This window comes from Sceloporus occidentalis, unplaced genomic scaffold (genome assembly GCF_023333645.1).
Source record: "Sceloporus occidentalis isolate IW3139 unplaced genomic scaffold, rSceOcc1.0.p SCAF_2, whole genome shotgun sequence".
Lineage (NCBI taxonomy): Eukaryota > Metazoa > Chordata > Lepidosauria > Squamata > Phrynosomatidae > Sceloporus > Sceloporus occidentalis.
In genome coordinates this window covers 167189456-167211265 of record NW_028316982.1, presented here as the reverse complement: position 1 = coordinate 167211265, position 21810 = coordinate 167189456, and the positions used below count along the sequence as shown (strand labels likewise).

General features: G+C 39.1%; 1 protein-coding gene across 2 annotated transcripts in view; it reads left to right on the top strand.

The window, feature by feature from the left end:
- Positions 1 to 21810, top strand: part of LOC149319260 (small ribosomal subunit protein uS9m-like) — a 56142-nt gene that overhangs the window by 13604 nt on the left and 20728 nt on the right. For both annotated transcript variants that reach the window (XR_016280172.1, XM_089511394.1), the window contains exons 3-7: positions 6254 to 6316; positions 6405 to 6435; positions 8156 to 8235; positions 14393 to 14478; positions 17763 to 17838. Coding sequence is in view for 1 of the 2 variants with exons in the window: in XM_089511394.1 (XP_089367520.1) it covers positions 6254 to 6316; positions 6405 to 6435; positions 8156 to 8235; positions 14393 to 14478; positions 17763 to 17838 (336 nt within the window). In the remaining variant the exon portion in view is untranslated. The remainder of the gene's footprint in view (positions 1 to 6253; positions 6317 to 6404; positions 6436 to 8155; positions 8236 to 14392; positions 14479 to 17762; positions 17839 to 21810) is intronic.

The window sequence follows — 21810 nt, the reverse complement described above, 5'->3', positions numbered from 1 at the left end:
TTTTGACAGAATATTTTTGCCCAGAGTAGTGCTTTACAAGTGCTTTTAATACTTTTAAAAGAAATTAAAAAAGTAAAGCTGTAAATTACAACTGTGTGTCTTACGGGGGGGAAGCCCAGCAAATTGATATATAACTCTGCAGAAGTCTACCAATTGCTTTTTAATTGGTATTATAGACCGTGCTCTGAAATCAGGATGTTTTATTCTCCTATGTGTGAATATGCAGTATGAAGTTTCTCTAATTGATTCGCTTTGCCCATTCCATTTGATGTATCATTTTTCACAATATTTCATAATTTGTGCTCATTTCTAATGAACAGAGTCGTTAGGACAGGCATGTCTAAGTACAACTGACAGCTAACATTAGGTGCCAGATGCAGTTTATAAAGCTATGAAGAACTGTAGAGAACAGTTTAAATAAATTAGCACCTGTACATTAGTCTCACTTGCTGGTAATTTATAAGCGAATCAGTAGAGATGACATTTAGGTAAGTCATTGATCAAGTTAACAGCTGCATACCTGCTGCCCAGCTGGGATACCTAATTAATAGAGATTGCAGTCCTGACCTAGTGGTTTTCCCTGGGTTGAGAATGTAATCCTTTTATTTTGTGATTTTTAAAATTTATTTATTTTTTACTTTTAATATACAGAGTAAACAATTTGTTTTAGTTCTGTATAGGCACCTGAAAAACTGAACTAAACAGTATCCTCGCCTACTTAGTGTTTGTTTAGCTATCATACCTCCAGTTCTCTGCCAGAGAGTTCTAGTGCCTCAACAAACTATAAAATTACGCAGTTGTAGCACTGATACCACTTTAACTATCCTAACTTCATCCTGTGCACTCTAAGATTTGCAGTTTTGTGTAGTATTAGAAATGGGAGGTTGTGCAAAGAAGAACTCAATCAGTGGATGCTTAGCTTGAGATCTTAGAGCCTCCAGTGTTAAGAGGTAGATTTCCATCGTAGACCGTCCCCTCTTCGTGTAAAAAGCAATGGAATTGGATGAGGGGCAAAGAAACAGAATGACTGTCTCCATTCCTCCACTTTCATGCAGGACTAAAGTATGCATGTATTTTGTCTTGAGAGGAAAAGGAAAATAGAGTTGAAATCTCTAGCCAGTCTCTCTCCTTTGCCATCTGCATCCATTCTTTCCCTCCCGCCCCCTGTCTTCTTCCTTTTAACAGGCAGTTCACAGGTGTACAATATGACTAAAATGCTAGCCTCTTAAGATTTGCACAGTAGATTTCTCTTTAAGAGTAAAAACACTTAAATGTTCTTCTCATATTGTTTAATGCTAAGCTACAGCTAAATATCCTGCCTTCTGTGCCCAGAGGCTTGCACTTGTTTTCCTAGGATTTCAATTTTTGCTTCATCCATCAGAAGCTTCATTCTGTATTGCATTAACAATCACGCTTGAAACAATCCTGAGTCTGAGAAGGAGTCATGGCATGGTGAACTGCTTCAGGAAAGCAGAGGTTTCATAACTGCAGTTACAGCCTTTTAGATGTATAAAAGTTATAGTGGGAAGCACCTGGTGCAGTAAGCTTGCTGAAGTTAAGCATACCTGAATTAGGTTAGTGCCTGGGCTACTTAGGATCTCTGTGTGTCCACTTTCTTGGATTTCACGGAAGAAAGAAAATGAAATTAAATACATACAAGTATTAACATTTTCAAAAAGTTTCATTGTATGAAAGTATGAAAAGATACAGGGATCCTTCTAATAAAAAAGGGTTGTGAAGTAAGTTTTTAGCACCCTAATAATAATAAGGCATAGTGCATTTGCTGGCAGTAGCTGTGTCAAGCTGTGATGCTGATTTTGTGCAATAATCTCCTTTTCCCCTATAGTTAGTTATTGAACATCTAATGTTTAAGCACCAGCAATTCATTGAGATGGGATAGGCACAGCCACCAATCATGGATCTTATCATGCAACCAGCTCAAACAAACAAGGTATTCATGTTCCATTTTTCACAGTATAACTTGAAGACCACATCTATCAATAAGAAGGTCTGTTATTGTTAGGCTATTTAATTTTTTAAAATGGAAGTTCTTCTTTGTGGTTTCTGTGACTCATACAAATGGGTTATCCTATGCTTTTGCAGTGGCTCTTTCAAAGCATTCGGAAGAGTTTGGTGGTAGATCATCCCACTGCTGCCAGACCTATACAAGGGACTCCCACTGAAACCCACCAGTTCCTTTTGTCTGCAGTTGTCTTATCAGGAAGAGTATCCACGTACTCAGATTGGGAGACATCTTCTGAGATTGATTGTCAGTGTGGGTTTTGAGCCATGCTAACCCTCGGGGCTTTCCGGATACTGCTGGCTTTTTAAAAGAAGTGTGTCAAATGCAGCACTAAGATTCTGGGCCAAGATGGGCATTTCAGATCCCTGCAGTGTTTGGGGAACTCTCATATTGTTGCCTCATGTGTGGCATTTACACTACAGGTTGGATGCGACAGAGAGTGTTGGCTTAAAGCTCTTCTGTATGAGCAGGCCTTCAAACTGTAAGAGCCTGTGCGTCGCCAGCAGATTACAACTTTTAGAGACAAAGCAGCCCTTGGCATCAATCTTCAGCTTCAAAGAAATTGAAATCAAGTATGGAAAAGGCAGTCTCAGTCCCAACAGATGTCGCTATATCCAAACGGAAGGCCCCAAGTACATTACCTGCTAACAGGATCTGAGACAGTACTGGGGACAAGCTGTGTCATATGTGTCCATATAGCCTGGGTATATCTCCTGAGACTGAAATGCAGGCTGGCTTGAAAGACAAGCATAAGAAAAAGAAGAGATTGAAGCAACACTCTTGGTCTCAGCCACCTTCTTCTCATTCTGCTGAACCTGCAGCTGTAGCTGAACCATATACTCTTCTTCAGGGAATTGCCTGAGAGATAGTTTTTCTTGAGGCCATGGTCTCCCCCTTGCTGGCTTCTCCAAAACAGTATAGAGTGGTGATGGAAACCATCTCCATCCAGGACAGAAAGTGAGACAACCATCTTTTGGAGAGAAATACAGGAGTCTTCTGTCATTACAGCTTCTTCCCTAGCTCAAGTTTTGATTCAAGAGAAACCTCTACCATTGATTCCATCTGGATCTGGTTCTGATTTGGTGGCCATGCCAACTAGAAAGTCTCCTCCAATTGAGTTAGGATCCATGTACCCTTTCGCTCCAACTGATTATATCAAAACATTTATTGATCAGATGTTCTGCATGGCCAAGTCTGTCGACACCAATGTCCAGCAACAACTCATTCCAATAAGGTCCCAGTTTTCCAGCAGATCGAATCACAAGCAATCACTCCTGTGACTCTACCAATTCTTCCATATCTTGCTTGGATCATTCGGAAGTCTTGGTTGACACCATCATCCATTCCATCCACTTCCAGCAAGTACAGGCTAGATGATGCAGCATTTCATCCTCTAGGGTAGCATCTGAAACGTAATTTTGTCATTGCTGATGTTGTCCAATCGAGCTTCATGCTGTCTGTATTCTACACTTGCATATGAGGAACACAAGAAGCTTGATGCCATGAGTAGGAAATTCTACTCTTTGGCTGCTCACATCTCCAAGATCTCTGATTACTTGACTTGCATGGGGCCTACAACCAACTCCTTTGGGACAAGATTATACCGTTCTTGAACAAGCTTGGGGATGAAGATTGCAGAGTGGCTTTTCTCCTGCAATTGGAGGCACACAAGCTGACTTTCAGCAGGTTGCCAAGTGGATCCCTTACTATTTAGCAATATGGAATAGTACCAAAAAAGTGGCTTGGAAATTTATAGCTCGTGTCCAGCATTCCTTTCATCTTGTTTTCTACCTCTTCAGCATTTATACATACAGTATTTATTCTGCTTTAATTATGGATTTGTTGCAGTTAGAATTTTCTTCTCACAGCTGTGAGAATGTTTGAATCATCAAGGAGAGCCTAGTGGAGAAGAGACTACTTAATAAGTATAAACAGTTGGTCCCAGTATTCCTTAATATATTCTTTTGATATGTTTTTTATACAGAGTCTAATATCCGTTCGCTCACAGTGGGTTATTCTATTGTCATTATAATTAATCCTCATTTGTTCACAAATGGATGTTCACCTACTCTGTGTATGTACAGTATCCCCATTGACTAACAAATGGGAATTCATCAAGTCACTAAGAGAATCAAAATACCATTCAATAAAATCAAGTTAATCCTTTTTGTTTGCTGCTGAATTCTCAAAATTTCTGTTTGGAATGCCAATAAGGTATTAATAAAGTAATAGGTGAAATCGTGATGCACTCTATGCATATTAAGTAGTTTGACAGTTCTGACAAACCAATCTATGTCCACAGAAAATATCAGTGTGTAATAGCCTTGAGTTAATGTAACCAGCAATGCAACACAATTCTTCAGAGAGGAAAACATTAGCTGTAGACTTTAAACTTTATTTCTTGTCCTTGTGGAAAACATTTTGCTTCCACTAGTTTTTCTTGACATTGCAATTTAAAGTTCAAGATTATAATGAATTTTACATAGTGTTAGTATTACACTGTATTATGAAAGTGCTATATTAAATAATTTTGTGGTTAATGTATTACTTTGAGTGATTTAATAAATTAAAATAATTAAGAGATGTAGTAAATGATTGTGTAAGTATATTGTGCTAGATACTTTTCCTAACATCTCAGTCCTAAAGATGTCCAGACCAAGTCACATTTACTGTTCACATGGAATTCACTTCTGTCATGCACTCTTTCATCTTGTGTAGTCTGGGCTCTTTTGCAAGCACCCAGAACATTTGAGTAACACTAGCTTCAGCCAAAAGAAAATATGTCTTTTGTCCCTCCAGTTGTCTGGATACATAAGGAATTGGAACTATTTACTTAGAAGCGAGGCCCACTGAAACCTGTAGGATCTGTGTGTCTCAGTGAGCATTGATCTGTCCTTTGCCCCGCTAAACACGAGAATGATGCAGAATAGGGTGAAGATATTCTTGGGGAAAGTTGCTGAGTGACCTTTGCTCTTCTGTTTTCCCAGAGTTGCAGAGAAGTGGTTCACTTGAAGGCATCTGTGCCTTTCTTTGTACAGAAAATTGCCTGGATCTCCACAAACAGCCCCCAAACACAAGAGACTTGTGAATTCTTAGAAATGGCAAGGTTTTGTTCAATTGTAATAACATTAGCCAAGATCCAAAGAGCACAGTGCACACCTGGAAAGAACTTACACTTGATGGGAGAATACTACAGATTCACTCACATCCCAAATGTCTTAGCTCAGAACACATCAAGACTATTTTTTCCATCAGATACACTTTTTAACATGCTTTGAAATTATTTTTTGTAATTTATTTAACATTTTCAACCTTCCTGTTTAGCTTTCATTGTTAGATTAATACTTATCTTGGCTTCAGGCTTTATTGAGAATACCATTGTTTTGGCAGTGAGTTCAGGTGGAGCTTAACATGATGTCTTCCAGGGTGGTGTCAGCTCAAGACTGGACGATGTCAACAGCTAATTATGCCATGATCTATGCTAATTCCATTGCCTCATTAGAAATCCCATGTTGACTTATGAAAACTTTAGAGAAAGCTATTGCTCAGTATTGTGACAGGATTCCTTCCATCTCTCTGTCTCTCTTAGTGAAAGGGGATCTTCCTTCTGTAGTATTTCAAAACACATTGTGGAGAATCTGTTACTTATATTCCCATGTTAAGGTCATGTGTAAACCAAGTTTACTGATATGGGTATGCTAAATATCAGATAGGATTGTGCAGCTAAGAGAAGTTAGATAGTAATCTTCTGGTAGAGCTCTGTATGTGTTGCAGTAGATTGACAATAATGTCTTATTCCCAGTTGTTGACAATAATGAGCAAAGAGAAATTTGACCTGCAATATTATGCTCTTGAAATGGAGAAAGCTTAGGAAAAAAACAGGAAGGGTTTTTTTTCCTGTCAAAGGGTATGTATGCATGGCAGTTGGACTGGATGGCCCTTGTGGTCTCTTCCAACTCTATGATTCTATGATTCTATGCACTTAGTTCTGGGAATGAATATAACTATCTGAACATGTATCCAGAAGCCCTGCTTCTTACTGCTAAGTATGTGTTCTGTTCTCCCTGATCGACCCCTTCTTCTGATGGCTTGTGGATTCTTTGTGGGTTCTTTACTAGAGTCCTGAAATCTAATCATCCTTGTAAAATATATTTCCTGAATTCATGGTTTTAGTATAAGATGCTGTCATTGCCATTCTCAAAACAAAGTCTGTTTTTTCTTTGTTTACAGAAAGCTATTGCTTATCTTTTTCCTTCTGGTCTGTTTGAAAAAAGGGCCAGGCCTGTAATGAAGGTAAGATCATAATTCTTTGCTGCAGATTATATAACGATAGATGTTATATCAAATAATGCTAACAATTTTTATCATTGCTTTTATACAGCACCCTAATGAGATTTTTCCAAAGCAAAGGGGTAAGTGACAGTATGAATATATTAAAGTAAGTTGCTGTCTATAAACATATGTATAAAGGTTGGGCCCAAATAACTACTAGGTGTGCATTCAGAGGTTTATCCATATCCACAGTGATGCTTTTTTCACTTGACCATGCCATGTAAAAAACTACTTTGGAAAATATCAGTTTCAACATCCATTTTTTATATATATAACACAACAGAAGATCTGTGGATTGATGGACCCTGTGTCTGGCGGTAATCAAACTGTTCTAGATGGGGTACACTTCCTCTAAAGGAGCAGGTACATGGTCTGGGAATGTTCCTGGACCCATTGCTGATGCTGGGATGGTCATGCAGATTTGGTGGCATGGAGTGCCTGGGGAAGCTTTGGTTGGCCCACTACAGTTGCTTACCCTGTCAAAATGGCTGAACCGTTTAGATTGTTCCAAGGTGATTTTACTGACTGCACCCTTCCCTGAGATTTATTACAGGTTGGGTAAGAAATATTTATATATATATATAAATATTTCTTACCCAACCTGTAATAAATCTCAGGGAAGGGTGCAGTCAGTAAAATCACCTTGGAACAATCTAAATGGTTCAGCCATTTTGACAGGGTAAGCAACTGTAGTGGGCCAACCAAAGCTTCCCCAGGCACTCCATGCCACCAAATCTGCATGACCATCCCAGCATCAGCAATGGGTCCAGGAACATTCCCAGACCATGTACCTGCTCCTTTAGAGGAAGTGTACCCCATCTAGAACAGTTTGATTACCGCCAGACACAGGGTCCATCAATCCACAGATATTATGTTGTGTCAGGATTCAGTTTCAGTTTATTGGTCCTCATACAGTGCACTACAATGTCAGTCTCTGTAACCAGCCCTGCAAATACTGTAGCTCTGTACCTCCCAGTCCCATGAACTAGAACCACTGCAGTCAGATAGCATAGTCATTGGTATTGGAATTCTTTGTGATATTTTGAAAAATCATCAGGGTAGCTCTCCCAAAGTTTATCCTTGAGGTGAATAAGGGTTTTTCAGTTTCAAATCCCTTCCTAGATAATAGAAAATTTAAAGTTTCCCAGTCACTATGCTTTTAAAGTAAGGTAGTCACATTTTTAAATGTGAGGGGGAGATAACACTGCAAAAATGTAAGCACAAACCTGGAATATGCAGAACAATTGTGCAGTTCTTTGGATGCCAACCTGTATCTGTCTCATTCTTTCATTACTAATTTTTATCCTTACAGCTTCATTTTGACCACAGATATGAACATTACAAGTCAAAATGATAAATAATACTAACAACATTGAAACAGTGGGAATTTTCAAACTTCTTGTTCAAGTGATTTAAAAACTATTTCTATTAAACTTTTAAAAATATGAAATTTTAGACTGAAGGGTTGGATTGAAATTGGTGCATCTTAAGTTATGAATCACTTGTTTGATTTCACTGAGACTTAATTTGGGTAACTTTGGGTGATATCCAGTTAAAACTAACCACTGATAAAACTGCTTTTGTCATCAGAACGGGAGCAACTCTGCTTTCCTGTCTGTCTGTAAGGACATCCCAAGAATCTCTGGAGGTCTGTCATATTGCATCCAACTATAGGAAAATGCCAGTTTCTCATATCAAATAGTTTGAGAAGTACTGACATAAAGTACAGTTTGTTTGTTTTTTACCCAGATGTTTATAACTAATTTTTGTTTACTTGTATTTCTTTCTTTCTTTTTTTAGCAATACAGTGGAGTGAAGATGGTCGTCCATTTCACTTTCTTTTTTACACTGGCAAACATTCATATTATTCTTTAATGCACGTAAGTAATTACTGATTTTTTTCCCTAATGGACCAAGGTAAAATTACTTACAGTACAATATCTGTATTTAAGTTATAATATTTTTTTAAGGAAGACTTAACATTTTAGAACTCAACTCATTCAGTGAAATTAAAGTATGTATTTCCTATTGTTCCCATAATGGTTAAACAGACCTAGTTACTAAACATTTCAAGCTATGATAAATGAAACTTCACCCAACTTCCCACCAACAATTCTATTTAAAATTTAGAGTATTCTTTGGAGATTGAAAGTTGCAGAAGGTACTTCTTTAATCTGCTTTGAAAGGACTTACATTTAGTATGTGTGATGCAGCTTTAAATGTTTAATTTACGTAAAAGTATAATAGCTGAATATTCAGGCATGTTTTCTGGTCAGGAAGCATATCTGGCTGGAAGGTAATTTTTAAAAATGTGTGAATTAGTATGAGTTCTTTCAGAGTTTAGATGGCTTTTTTAAAAAAACAGCCTATACAAAGGACTACGCGGGAGGAAATTAAGAAAAAGTAAAAAAGATACAAAAGGAAACTGAACAATAATGGAGAAATGCAGGAGGGTGGGATAAAATAGAAAGGAAAATTAAAGCTAAACAGGCCTAGACAGAAAAGACTCTCCTGTTAAAATCAATTCTGTAGAGGTTCTACTCAGGAAAGAGTCTACTAAAACCAGTTTCACAGATATTCTAATGCTTGCCTAGGGCTATAGACAGCAGAGTGAGGAGCAGGAAGCCATTCCTCATAAATATACTGGTGCCGGTTTAAGACCTGAGGCCATATTCGGGCCAGATTACTCAGTGGCATTTGTAGCCACAGAGATAATACTGTTAAGCCATGCATTGTCATCGCTAGATTTCTGAGCGGTTGCAGTGTGATGGTCATGTTAGCCTTAACCCGCTTATTTTGAAGCTATAGAAAACCGCTTCCTCGTGTAGCAGAGGCACAGAGTTAACTATGTTAATTCATTCTGGTGATGTCTTAATTAGAAAATATTGTGCCTATCACAAGGGATCTTCCTACTCAGTTATAATACAACTTAATGAAAGTTCTCAGTTAATCCCACACTTGATTATTGTGTTAGTATCTAGGTTCCCACCCTTTGTTTTCCTGTGCTGCCTAGCTCAGAAATATGCAGTCCGATGCCCTTCAAATGTTTTAAAGAGGTATCTCTGGCCACTGGTTCTTCTGGCTGGGACAGATGGGAATTTTAATTGAGAACATCTGGAGAGCATCAGGTTGCTTACATGTTCAAAAGAAGTACAGTTGGCCCTCCGTGTTCATGGGGGATCCGTTCTGGACTCCACTGCAAAAATGGAGGCTTGCACATATTCAAGCCCCATAGGCTTGAATGGGGCGCGTGCCCGTGCACGCCCCCATGCATGCACGCACAGGGGCGCACCCCATTAAAAATAGCGAAGGTCACCCCTCCGGATTTCCAAGGTCACGGGAGGGGCAACTATATACCTTTCTGAGCAACTCCTCTTAAAAGGATATCCAGGATGGATGGAACTCAGGAAGTAAGACAGTTCTCAGATGAACCTGTACAGTTACCTTCTTGGTAATTTTAATTTTAAAAATAATTAAAGAACTACTGATTGTAATTGCAAAACCAAAGCATTCATAGTATATACATACTATACTAGGCACCTACAGACCTTGATTCATCGACTTTTCTAGAAGACTGAACAAGGTACTGATGTTCACTTACAGAAAACAGGACACTGTTCTGCAGAGAGACGAGTTTGGTGTGGTGATGCCACATTTGGTTTCCCTTATTATCTACTAGGCTTCAATAGCTTTTAGAGGACTTCTGAAAAAATCCTGGCGTTAGTGTGTTTTTTTAGAATTATCTCATGTGTTTGTACTCGACACACCCAAAGGACAAAATTCCCACTTGTCAGGTACATTTATTTCTTTAGAGGAAGAAGAAAAGAATTATTTTTTTCTTTTGGTTGACCTTGGGCAAATGAGCTTCTTGCCCTGGCAGAAATGAAATGAATGATAAATGTAGAGTGTGTCTTTGCTGAGTAATGGAGCTGCAGCAGAGGCTTTCCAGAGAGGTTTTCTCCTGCACAGCCTGAGGCAGCCTGAGGACCCCTACTGTTCATTTAAATAGGTATGTCAAATCTGCCTCGAAACGCCGCTGGTTTGATCTGTGGTAATATTTGTGAAGGTTCCATATGGACTTGAGCCCCCTGCAGTGCTAAGAAATAATGTACAACGCTTCATGGTGCAGACGCAAATTTTCTCTGAAAAGGGATGCAGCGCTGCGTTTTAGCTGTCGGAGAGGATGATGGAGCTGACGCGCTAGGCCTGTCAACTTGTTACACGGATGGGTTGCACGCAGAGAGGCTGTGGAAAATCTGTGCCTTTTAGCTTTTCTACTTAATCACGGTTGTAGCATTGCCTTTAGACTGTATGCTACATTAATTCTCTTCCTGCCTTCTGCCTTTCATCCCAAGTTTCACGGAAAAAAGTAAAGCATGCAGGTCTTGTAGAGGAGCCTTATCAAGCAGCTGTCATCTGACAGGCTATTTGCATTTGTTTTGGCTGAAACAGAGCAACCCAAGGGCAAGATGTTTTGTTGCGTTCCATCATAATGAAGAAATGTTTAAAAAATTACAAGGAGCACAACTTTAGTTTTTTAGCTATGCCTTGCCTTTGAAAAAAGGTACGTAAGGTTTTCCTGAGTTTGAGCTTTTTGAAGTGTCATTTGCTACTTGATTAAGCCATTCGCTATATGAAATCCTTTTGACAAACACAAATGTAATTATTGAGGAATCTCTGGTAAGTTTCTTTAAGTAGTGTCAGGGCATTTGGAAATGTCTTCATTAAAATATAAGATAAATAATGTCATTAAACAGGATTTCTGATAACATTTTGCTAAGGAGATGTGATGTATGTATAAAATGTTTTATAGCAAGATTCTTAGGTTTACAGAAATCAGGGATATACTTAACTACAAAACTGTTGCTTAAAAAGTAAATATAGAACAGTGTCACATTAATTTAGTGCATTCTGCACAGACTGCAATTTATCATGTCTGGCATAATATCTGTACAAGTTAGCATTACATCTGAACATTTTACAAAAGAAACTGTGCTTCCATAAGTCTTTTCAGCATTTTATTTCCTTGGTTTATTTCACTTCTTACTCGTTGCAGGTTAGATCTGCCATTTTTATAAGTGCAAATAATCTATGATGTTAAGTTTCCTTATAGAATCTGTATCATTTGTATTCCATTTCATGTACCTTTTAGATATGAAAGCTTTGTGTAACACCACTGTTGTTTATAATCCTAGTTTCATTTGTCTTCTCTGCTTTCTGAAAACAGTTTGAATTTAAACAGAAGCATTGAGTTCATGTGATTTTTTTTTGTAAGGGTTTAGTTCATGTAAAGAATTTTTAGCCAGAAGGGTTTAGTTTGTGTGATTCAGTTGCATACAGAGCAAGTTTAACCCCTGATCTTTGTGTTAGAATAATTTTAAATGATGTTAATACAAACTCTGATGCACCAGCATCATTGTCATGTTTAAAATTATATTAAAACCTCACATACAGTTCACATACAAATTAGCTAAACTTCTTCACGTTTCAGAAGTGAGAATATATGTTAATTTACTTATCTTTGACTGTTAAAATATTTTTAAAAATCAATATCAAAATTGCTCTTTCTATCCTTAAAGCACAAAATGGCCTTCTACAGTGGTTGCATATAACCCATCTATTTTTCTTCCCCTCATAGCACCCTTTGTTTTTGTAAGGCTAGTGTTATTTTAAAAAAACCTGTTACATAAACAGTACTAATGATGGTTATGTAGTCTGTTCTTCCAAGATGTGTTTCAAAAATTCAGTCATGATTGCTTGCTTTTTACCTATTTACCAGCAGTGTAACATTGTTTAAAACTGACTATTTTGTTAATTGACAAGCTCAAGGTTGAAGTGCTCCACAAGTATTTTATAAAATCTGCTGCATAAATAGTTACATTTGTAAGCAATATAGAGCTGTGTTGTTTGTGACTATAACTGTTGCTATCACCTCACCATTTTGCAGAAGTCTCAAATGTCTTAGTTGAGAATATTTGCCAGTTGACATGTTTCTCAGATTCTTTTAATTTTTGTTATACTTTTCAAGATGAGGTGTGTCATTATCCTGTCCATTGATCTGTTATCCTGTACATAATTTTGCACGTACCGACCATAACATCTATGCTAAAAGCATTAATACAATCTAAGAAAATCAAAATACTTGGGAAAACAGCAGAAGTAAAATACAGAATGAAGACGACTTGAAAAAACCAACCCATTTTACACTTTACTCTGTCAGTAACTAAAAACTCTTCAGATTATTAGTGATGTTTTTACAGACTTTATTTGAGAACAATGAGGTAATAGGTTGAGAAATATTTAGAAAAGATTACATCAAAAGCTCCATTGTATGAGATCCTATGAAGCATCCTCATAAGGTTTTTTTGGCCTGCTGTTACCTAGCCAAATGCACACAACCTCTGCATGTTGTCAGGAGAGTGGATTGACACCAGTGTCCAGAATCACACCTGTATGAGTGAGGCTGTTTGGATTAGTTACTCATTTTAACTTGTAACATCTGGTGCAGATTTTTAAAATGTTTACAGGTCTTTGTGCAGAGAAGAGCTGATAAGTGTGTAGGCCATTGAAGATTCAGGGGGAGACTTCAGTAATATTCCTCAAAATGTATTTGAAACTTAGAAAATCCCAAGGCTTCAGTTGAGCCAACTGTGAAAGATAAATCTCCAGTGGAGATACCATTTATTTCACCCCATGGCTGTAGATGGGAAACAAGTACAGTACCTCTCTATCCAGTTAGAACCATTATGGAGTTCTTTAGATTTCTGAACCTACTATAATTCCAGGTGACAGTAAGTGAAGCAAGATTTTCCTTTTCTTCCACCCAGGTAGCACTGTCTTATATTACTGCCATCTCAAGGCTGAAAGAACTTGCAAGGATAATAACAAAGCAGCATGTAATTTTTCCTTTTTAGCATGCATGAAACTTTGAGAGCATTTTACCCAATTTTGTTTTAGAGAGAGGAGAAGATGCAGATGAATGACTATGCTTTCCATAGTTTGGAAGTTGTAACCAGCACGTTCCTTTTTTGAAAAAAAGAATAAAGTTTCATTGTGAGATGCCAGCAATGGGGATCTGTTCTGATACTTTTTGTATGCAGATTCCTTAGTTTTGATGACACCAAAACCACCCTCAGTTCTGAAGAAATGTTCTAATAGAAATTCTGTCCTTTTCTTCAATCTCTAATTGAAATATGAAATAGATTTTTTTACTAGCTAATAGGATAGCTGGTTGATCTGTTGCCACAAGAAAAGTGAACGTCCTCTTGTTTTATGGCTGTTTCTCCCATAGCTGCCTGTGTTGCCTGGGGCCACCAAATTCCTGACAAGGGGTTGGCCTTGGAAGAGTCCTCATATAATCTGGAGTAGCAACTGGGGGAGTGGCCATAAAAACAAGAGGGGAATCACCAGCTTTGCAGCAACAGATTCACTGGCTGCCCTGATAGCTCTAAAATATTGTTACAGAGGCCTGTCTTGTCACCAGTCAAGAAAAGAAATTGTTTATTAGTGTGGCTTTCTCAAAAGGATTTTCATAAGCTCAGTCTGTTTGTAAACATTGATGGAAAACAGTTTGCCCTAGTGTAAGACGCTTTCATATTAGAGACTAGGATGAGATATAGGAGGAATTTATAATTTAGGGAATAACCCCACTGTACAAGTGCATTTGAGAGCCAGCATGGTGTAGTGGTTTGAATGTTGGACTGCAGCTCTGGAGACAAGGGTTTGATTCCTAGCTCACCTGTGAAACCCACTGGGTAACTTTGGGCAACTCACATGCTCTCAGACTCATGGGAAGGCAATGGTAAATCTTCTCTGAACAAACCCTGTGATAGGTTCGTTTTAGGATCGTCATAAGTCAGAACAATAACAAGAAGAAGTCCATTCACCATTTATATACACATGCACTCCTCTTTTGTACCTTTAAATTTAAGGACGAAACTGGTGGTTAGAGGATGATTGAAGTTGGATAAATTTCTTTGTTTTCTTTACATAATTATAACTAGAACTCACCTGTCTACACATTCCTATGTATTGTAGGACATCTATGACAAGCTGCTGCACATTCAAGAACAACAAGATCAACTGCATGGTCAAGGATCAGCTCCTGACAACAAAACCCAGTTGTAAGTTGTTTCTCCGATATTAGAATAAAGAACCAATGGCCCGTTACAAATGGGCCTTAAAGTACGCGATGAGCGCATACTAGGGTTAGAAAGGGGTGTCCTTTCCAGATGCCCCTAACCCTAGTATGCACTCCGTGCGTAGAAAATGGCGGCGGCCATTTCACACGGCCATCACCATCACTACGTCACGACCGCACCGCCTCCAAACGAGGTGGCGTGGTTGTGATGTATTGGGGCCGCGCCAGGGCGCCCTTTCCGTGACCCTGGAAGGAGCTCCATTTCGGAGCTCCTTCCTGGCTTTGCATCGCTGGGCGCAGCCTTCAGACGGCTGCGCCCAGCGATGCAGAGGAGAAAGGGGCCAAGCGGCCCCTTTCTCCTCCTCCCTGCCGTCGCGGGATGTCCTTGGGGCTTGGAGCCCCAAGGACACCCCTTTCCAGGCGGCAGGGAAGCGGCGTTTTGCTGCTTCCCCGCGGCCTGGAAAGCGGCAGATCGGGGCCTCAGCGGCTGCCGCTCTAACTGCTGAGGCCCCGATCCGGCGGGGAAACGGGTGGGGTGCAGGCCACCGCTTTTCAGCGGTCTGTAACCCGCCAAAGTTTGATCAAATTGATTTTTATGAAAACTTTTCAAGATATATAATTCTGTGCATCATGTACAGTCCTCAAATGAGTTCTTAACATGTTTTGTTAAGAACATTGAGCTAGACCCAAGCTAAGTTACTGGCTGGTGACTTAGGGCCCGAACAGACAGGCCAAAATAAAGCTGCTTCGGGTCACTTTAGAGGTATGCTGTTTAAATGATGCATGCATCCTGAGGTCTGGAGTGCAGCTCTGGTGCAGCTTCTGGCCTGTTAAGATGGGTGTGCCATTTCAACAGCATACCTCCAAAGTGATCCAAAGCAGCTTTATTTTGGCCTGTCTGTTGGGGCCCCAAGTTGCCCCATTGAAATCAGGGTCAGAGTTATTCATAATTAACCTGAGTCCAACTGGTATATCAACATTTTCAGCCTGTTAATTACTGTGATGAAAAAGCAAACTGATAGTCATGTGAGAACTCAACAGGGCATTTTGGATTTTAAAAAAAACCTAAAAGAATATATTTTTGATATATTTTCCAACAAAGTAAGACAAGTGTATTTAATAAACACTGGAGTCCTGGTGGCACAGTGTTTAAATGCTGGTACTGCAGCCACTCACTCATAAGCCACAAGGTTGTGAGTTCAATCCCAGCCAGGAGCTCCAGGGTCGACTCAGCCTGGCATCTTTCTGAGGTTGCTAAAATGACTACCCATCTTGTTGAGGGCAATTAGCTTACACATTGTAAACCACTTAGGGAGTGCTGAAGTGTACTGATAAGTGGTATAGAAATGTGCTTGTTATTGCTATAAACAAATACCAAATGCAGAATGAAATGAGTGGGCAAAGTAAAGGTGGAAGATAAGATGTAATTCCTACCAAACATATATAAAGTACAGTGGAGTTCTCCGCATGTCTGTCTAGGAGTTAGTCCTAGTGCAGCAGTTTTTTTTCTTGCAAAGCTAAACTTAGATTTCCTGTTTTCCTGTTTACAAACCTCAGCTAATTTCTTCTATATGCAGGATATTAAATTTAAACACCCACATCTCGAGTCACTAAGTAGAGATAATAGTAGAAGAAGCTTGTAGGCTACGGTTCCCTACTCTTGATACAGATTATATGTTCTAGGGGGAAAAGAGGCAGTGAAACATTTTAAAAGATTTCAGTGCTCTTGAACAATTTATGACAATGAGGCAGAGGCCAGGAAAGAAGGAAAAGATAGCAAAAATATTACAGGGCTGGAGGGCAAACAGTCAAGAAGAGGGAATGGGAAAAAAGAAGAAGAATAAGAAGGAGGAATGAATCAAAAGATGAAGCAGAGTGGATATAGTTCAGGAACAACAGAATTTAAGTTAAGAATGAAGAACAATTACAGTATTGAAAGTGTGGTTGAGCATTAACCACCTTTCAAATGTTTAATGAGACTTAGAGATGATTTCTGTGCATAGCCTCTTTGCACCACCCAAAAGACTGTATCAGAACCACAAAGTGCCAGATAAACTGATTTGGAGCTTGTCAGACCTTCAAAAGAACAGCCTGACTGATATCAAATGGTGTATCCTTACTGGAAATGGATATTGGTTGAGGAAAGAAGTGGAAGTTAGAAGATGGATTGGTGAAAGGTAAATTGGAAAAAGAGAAGGAAGTGGCAATCAGAAGGAATTTAAAGCTAGGAATACAGAAACAACATGATGATTTAAATCCCGAAGAATAATGTTAAAAGATGTCAGAAAAGATGGGGCTTAAAATATAAACTATCAAGTCAAAGGGAAGGTTTCCATCTAGTATAAATCAAGGAAGGAGAGAATGGAAGAGGAACAAGAAGAGAAAGAAAGAAAGAAAGAAAGAAAGAAAGGAGATAATTCTTTTGAAAAAGTATAGGGTGGGATGTAGAACAAAGGCTAAACAGAAAGTAAAAAAAAAAACAGAGCCATTGAAGTGTGAGAAGAAGCAGAAGGAAAGTAGAAAGCCTGAAGTGTAGTTAGATGGGAAAAAAAGTACAACTTAACAGGCTGATAAATGAACATAACTAAATCCAGGATGCGCTCACAATCCCACTGCTCAGTGTTGATTTATAATCTGAGAAACAGGTGAAAGTGGAGAATGGCTAATTAATTTCTTCCCCCTGTACATTTTAATGCTGAGCTATTCGCTGCTGTATCTCACCGCTGTTGCCTATTGAGCATGAGCCAGTGCCTGGCTTGCATGCCTTGGGATAGAGCATATAGAGATAAGCTATCTAAGATAAGAAATCCCAAAAGGTAACACCTTTTCCATTTGCATGATTCAAGCAATGAAACTACCACCAGATTGAGAGGAAACATTAAAGGGAAGGGGAAGTGAGAACAATGTGCTCAAGTTTACGTTTTTTTATTGTGTATTTTCACTGGGAACCCTGTTTCACATTTTATTGTAGTACAAACATTTTTCCTATGTGTTCAGCCCTGTATAAAATCAGCCTCTCAACTAAAGTGATCTATGGCCTATAAACTATCAACTGTGTTAGTTGTGTTATTAATTAGTGTAGTCAATTTATGAAGTTGGAACTGAACCTCTTTGCTTCTTGAATACCTGTAGGGGAAATTTGCACTTTTCCAAACTAAAAAGAAAAGTATATTTCTAAATGAAGTGTGACTGTATGTGTGGCCCTTTGCAATCTAACTCTAATTGCATGATTAGTTAAAAAGAGAATATATGTGATATTTTAAACAGCGACCTGATTGGCAGCAGATGGCTGATTAAAGAGGAATTGGAAGAAATGTTAGTGGAAAAACTGTCAGATCAAGATGTGAGTAATTAATCTCCTTTATTTAATGAACCCTGTATCCTAACAGAACAGCTACTGCTTGTTTTTAAGGATTCGGGGGGGGGGGGGGAATTCTCCTTGGAGACAAGGCATATTCACATTCTCAGTGTGAATAAGTGTGTGTGATTAAAGTATAACCTTGTTTGTTCTGATAGAAATTATTTAAGCAACAGTTGGTGAACTTGTTTACCAAAAGTTTGGTATAGTTTGGACCTTGAGTGATATCCACGGGTAAAACTGTTCTTGGGTTCTACCACTTCAGAACGTGCAGGGTGGACTTATACATTTGAATGTACACTAATTATATCCTCCTTCCTCAAATATTTTGCCCCATGTAGGGAAGAAGCGTAGGTAGGCTGAGCACTTTCCTCCAGGGTGTTCCTTTTCCCATGTACAGCAAGGATTCTTAATCTGTGTGGATTAAAGCATGAAACTTCCCAGCAGCATAAAAACATCAGGTCCAAGAATTTGTCAGTTCTTCTGAATCCTGTGTGTTATGTTATGTGCCCCTCCTCTATCTGACCTGTCTCACCTTAGCACTCATGTCATCCCTCTCTTATCCATGTATTCTTGCTGGTAGCTACTTGCCCTCCATCATGAGCTCCATGTCTCTTTCTCTCCATTTCTATCTCTGAGATGACTGACAGCCAACTATCACAGTCTCCTTACTACTGCCTGGAAATCATTGACAGGTTATCATGGCTGCCACCAAAGAACAGCGCTGTAGAAGTCTGGCCATGCTTGATGGACTACTAGTATTATTTAAAAGCCTGTACACTTTTAACAGCTTCTCTTCCTTGCACAGCACCACCTACTGAATGTGTTGCCTTCCTTTTACAGGTGAATTTAGAACCAAGACATAATTCTGGAAGAACAAAATGAATTCCTTCCCAAAAATTGGTTTTCTTAAATCACTGACTATTAAGTAATACACTGGATAGCAAAAAAAAGAAAAAAGAAAAAAAAAGGAAATCAAAAAAAGCTTCCTACAATGCTACCTTTAGGGCACAACAGAATGTTGACACTAAACAAATATGCAATAGTATATACAGTCAGCCCTCCTTATCCACGGATTCAAGCATCCATCACGGTTTGAAAATATTCCAAAAAAATATAAATTCCAAATAGCAAACCTTGATTTTTCCATTAAAATAAGGGACACCATTTTACTATGCCATTGAATTTAACGAGACTTGGGGGTTGTTCCCACTTAAGATTTGAAACGATTTAAAATACAACGTTTTTAATAAAATCGATTCAAAATAACACTGTTCTTATCCCGCTATCCGAATCGCTTTGTTCATCGTTCCCATCTGGTTATTTAAATCAAAGTTTTTACCTGCAAGCGTTCCTACTTGGCATGAAATCGGTGTTTAAATAAAGCGATTCTTCTCCTCCATACCTTATTTGGAGCTGTCAATCAATAGTACGTCAGAATGACGTAACGTTAATCCGGAATATTTGGAAGCAATTTATCTTTTGGCATCGTTTCCATTTCATTGACTGTTTGTGAATTTAGCGAATTTAGGAAAGCGAATTTAAGAAACCCAAGCTCTTTCCAGAGGAACTATGGGATAGGTTTTCCATGACAGCATCCCCTCTTCATGTCTCCCAAAAGACAGCCAGGGAGAATCCCTTCAGAGAGCACAGAGATCAATGGGAGAGGCTTCTGGCAAAGCGAAGCTCTTTCCAGAGGAACTATGGGATAGGTTTTGGAGGGCAGCATCCTGTCTCCCAAGACAGCCAGGGAGAATCCCTTCAGAGAGCACAGAGATCAATGGGAGAGGCTTCTGGCAAAGCGAAGCTCTTTCCAGAGGAACTATGGGAGAATCCCTTCAGAGAGCCCAGAGATCAATGAAGGAGGCTGCTGGAAAAGCAGGGAGGGAGCACTCTTCCCAAAGATTCTCTTTCCAGGGTTGGAGGAGAAGGCAGATTCCATTTGAGAAAGGGAGAGAGAAAGGCTCTATCCCCCCCCCCCCCATTGATTAGAGCCCTTCCCTGCCTGGGCGAGATCAGATGTCTCCTCGCGAGGAGCCATCCCTTCCCTGCCTCTCCTCCATTAGAAATGGGCTCTCCCCACACAGAGGGGAGTTTGCAATCCACCGGGGGAAGCCTTGAGCAGCCGGGACTTCAGGTGTTTAAAGCGCTGAAGAGATTAAGCGCCTGTAAACCATTAAAATAAAAAATAAAAATAATCCTTATCTCTTATTGAAAGACCACAGCGGACAAAGGGGTGAGGGAAGCAAAAATGGCGACAGCCATGACAGATGGGGACAGAAAGGGCAACTCCCCCAAGGACAGCCCCATCGCACTCCGCTCCTCCCATTCATCTAACGCAATTTCAAAGGCTGTCGTTCCTATTTAAATGCTCCGGTTCCTAAATCGAATCAATGGAAAAACGTAGGTCGGACCCTAGTGTTTTTTTAACACGCGTTAAATGAGGAAAACTCGATTCAAAATTTTATTCCGCTCTACAATTCGATTTGTAGTGGGGACGATTGCGGGTTGCTCTAGAACCGTTCTAGGTTTAAATCGGATCCTAATAGGAACGCCACTCCTTGGATTCGATTCAGAACGCGGGGTTTCACCTAGTGAGAACAACCCCTTGAACATCCATGGATTTTGTTATCCACGGGGGGGGGGGGGTCCTAGAACCAAACCCCAGCAGATAACAAGGACCCACTGTACAGTAGTAATATACAAAGGATTCTGAGATGTTTAGTTTCAAAGTTACGTGGAGGGAAAGAATGGGATAGTGACCATGACTGCAACATTGTGCAGCCACACACCCAATGTCCTTAAATTTGAAGCCTGTTGAAGTCTCATAGGCTTGCTCTATGATCTGGAGCCCTGCTTGTGATTTCCAGATAACAGACAGATTATTTGTGTTCAGTAGGTTTTTCTGTTAAACATTTCCCCAAATTTGTGGCTGGCTTGATGGTTGACAGAGGGCAAGGGAGTGGAGATAGCATGCATGTTTCATCACCCACTCGCTCTGTGACTTTTCTCATGTTGAAAATAATGAACGAAATATCTCATGTTAAATGATTATTATTATGTGTGCCCTCAGATTATATTTAACCAAAAGCAATGATATGGATGATAGTAGTATTCTCAGAGCTTGCTCTTCATCTTCATCGCCTCACCTCTGTTACCACCTGATTTTCTTCCATCTAATTCATCCTCTTCTTTATTGATGTGTGTGTATGTGCGTGTGTGGTGTATAGAGTCTTATGCTCTTTTGATCAATAAATGAACATTTTAAGGTCTATTTTCTTCACTTCTCCAACATTCAATGTAAATTTCCATCCACAAAGAAACATTTGCCATTGGGTGAAAAGGTTTTTATCTATCACTAGTTCTTTAATTCCTGGTTATCAGGGGGCCACAAGGCCTCCAAATAAGCCTTGGTAACAAGACCATGTATTATCAGGAAGGCATTTTGCTTTCTAATCACATGTTCATGATGTAGGGAGAGAAGCATAGAGTAGCAAAGGATAATTTATTTCAAGAGGTTGCCCTTTAAGTCAAGTATCTCTTGAATTTTTAAAAAGCTTGATTGTTTGGCTTTTAAATAATATCATAAACATTAAAGTAACTCCTGCTTGAGCAGCCAATGGCATACATACACATTTCCTGTATGTATTATGAAATATAATCACCTAACAAGTGGAGTTTAGGAAAATAAAATTATTTCCATTTAAATGCAATACGTCAACTTCTTTGAAATGAGTTGGGAAGCTTACTTCTTGCCACTTTCATCAAAGAATTGGATGCTGTTTGAGGCCTGCTAAATATTTCTTTGAAAATTAAGATGAACTTCATCTTAATGTGGTAATCCTGTCTTACAAAAGGGTTGGTTATATTTTTGAATTGTGGATTCATTTGTTGCTAGGGGGAATGGGGATTAGATATCTTTATTCACAAAGAAAGATACATCTGCATGTTGTTTTG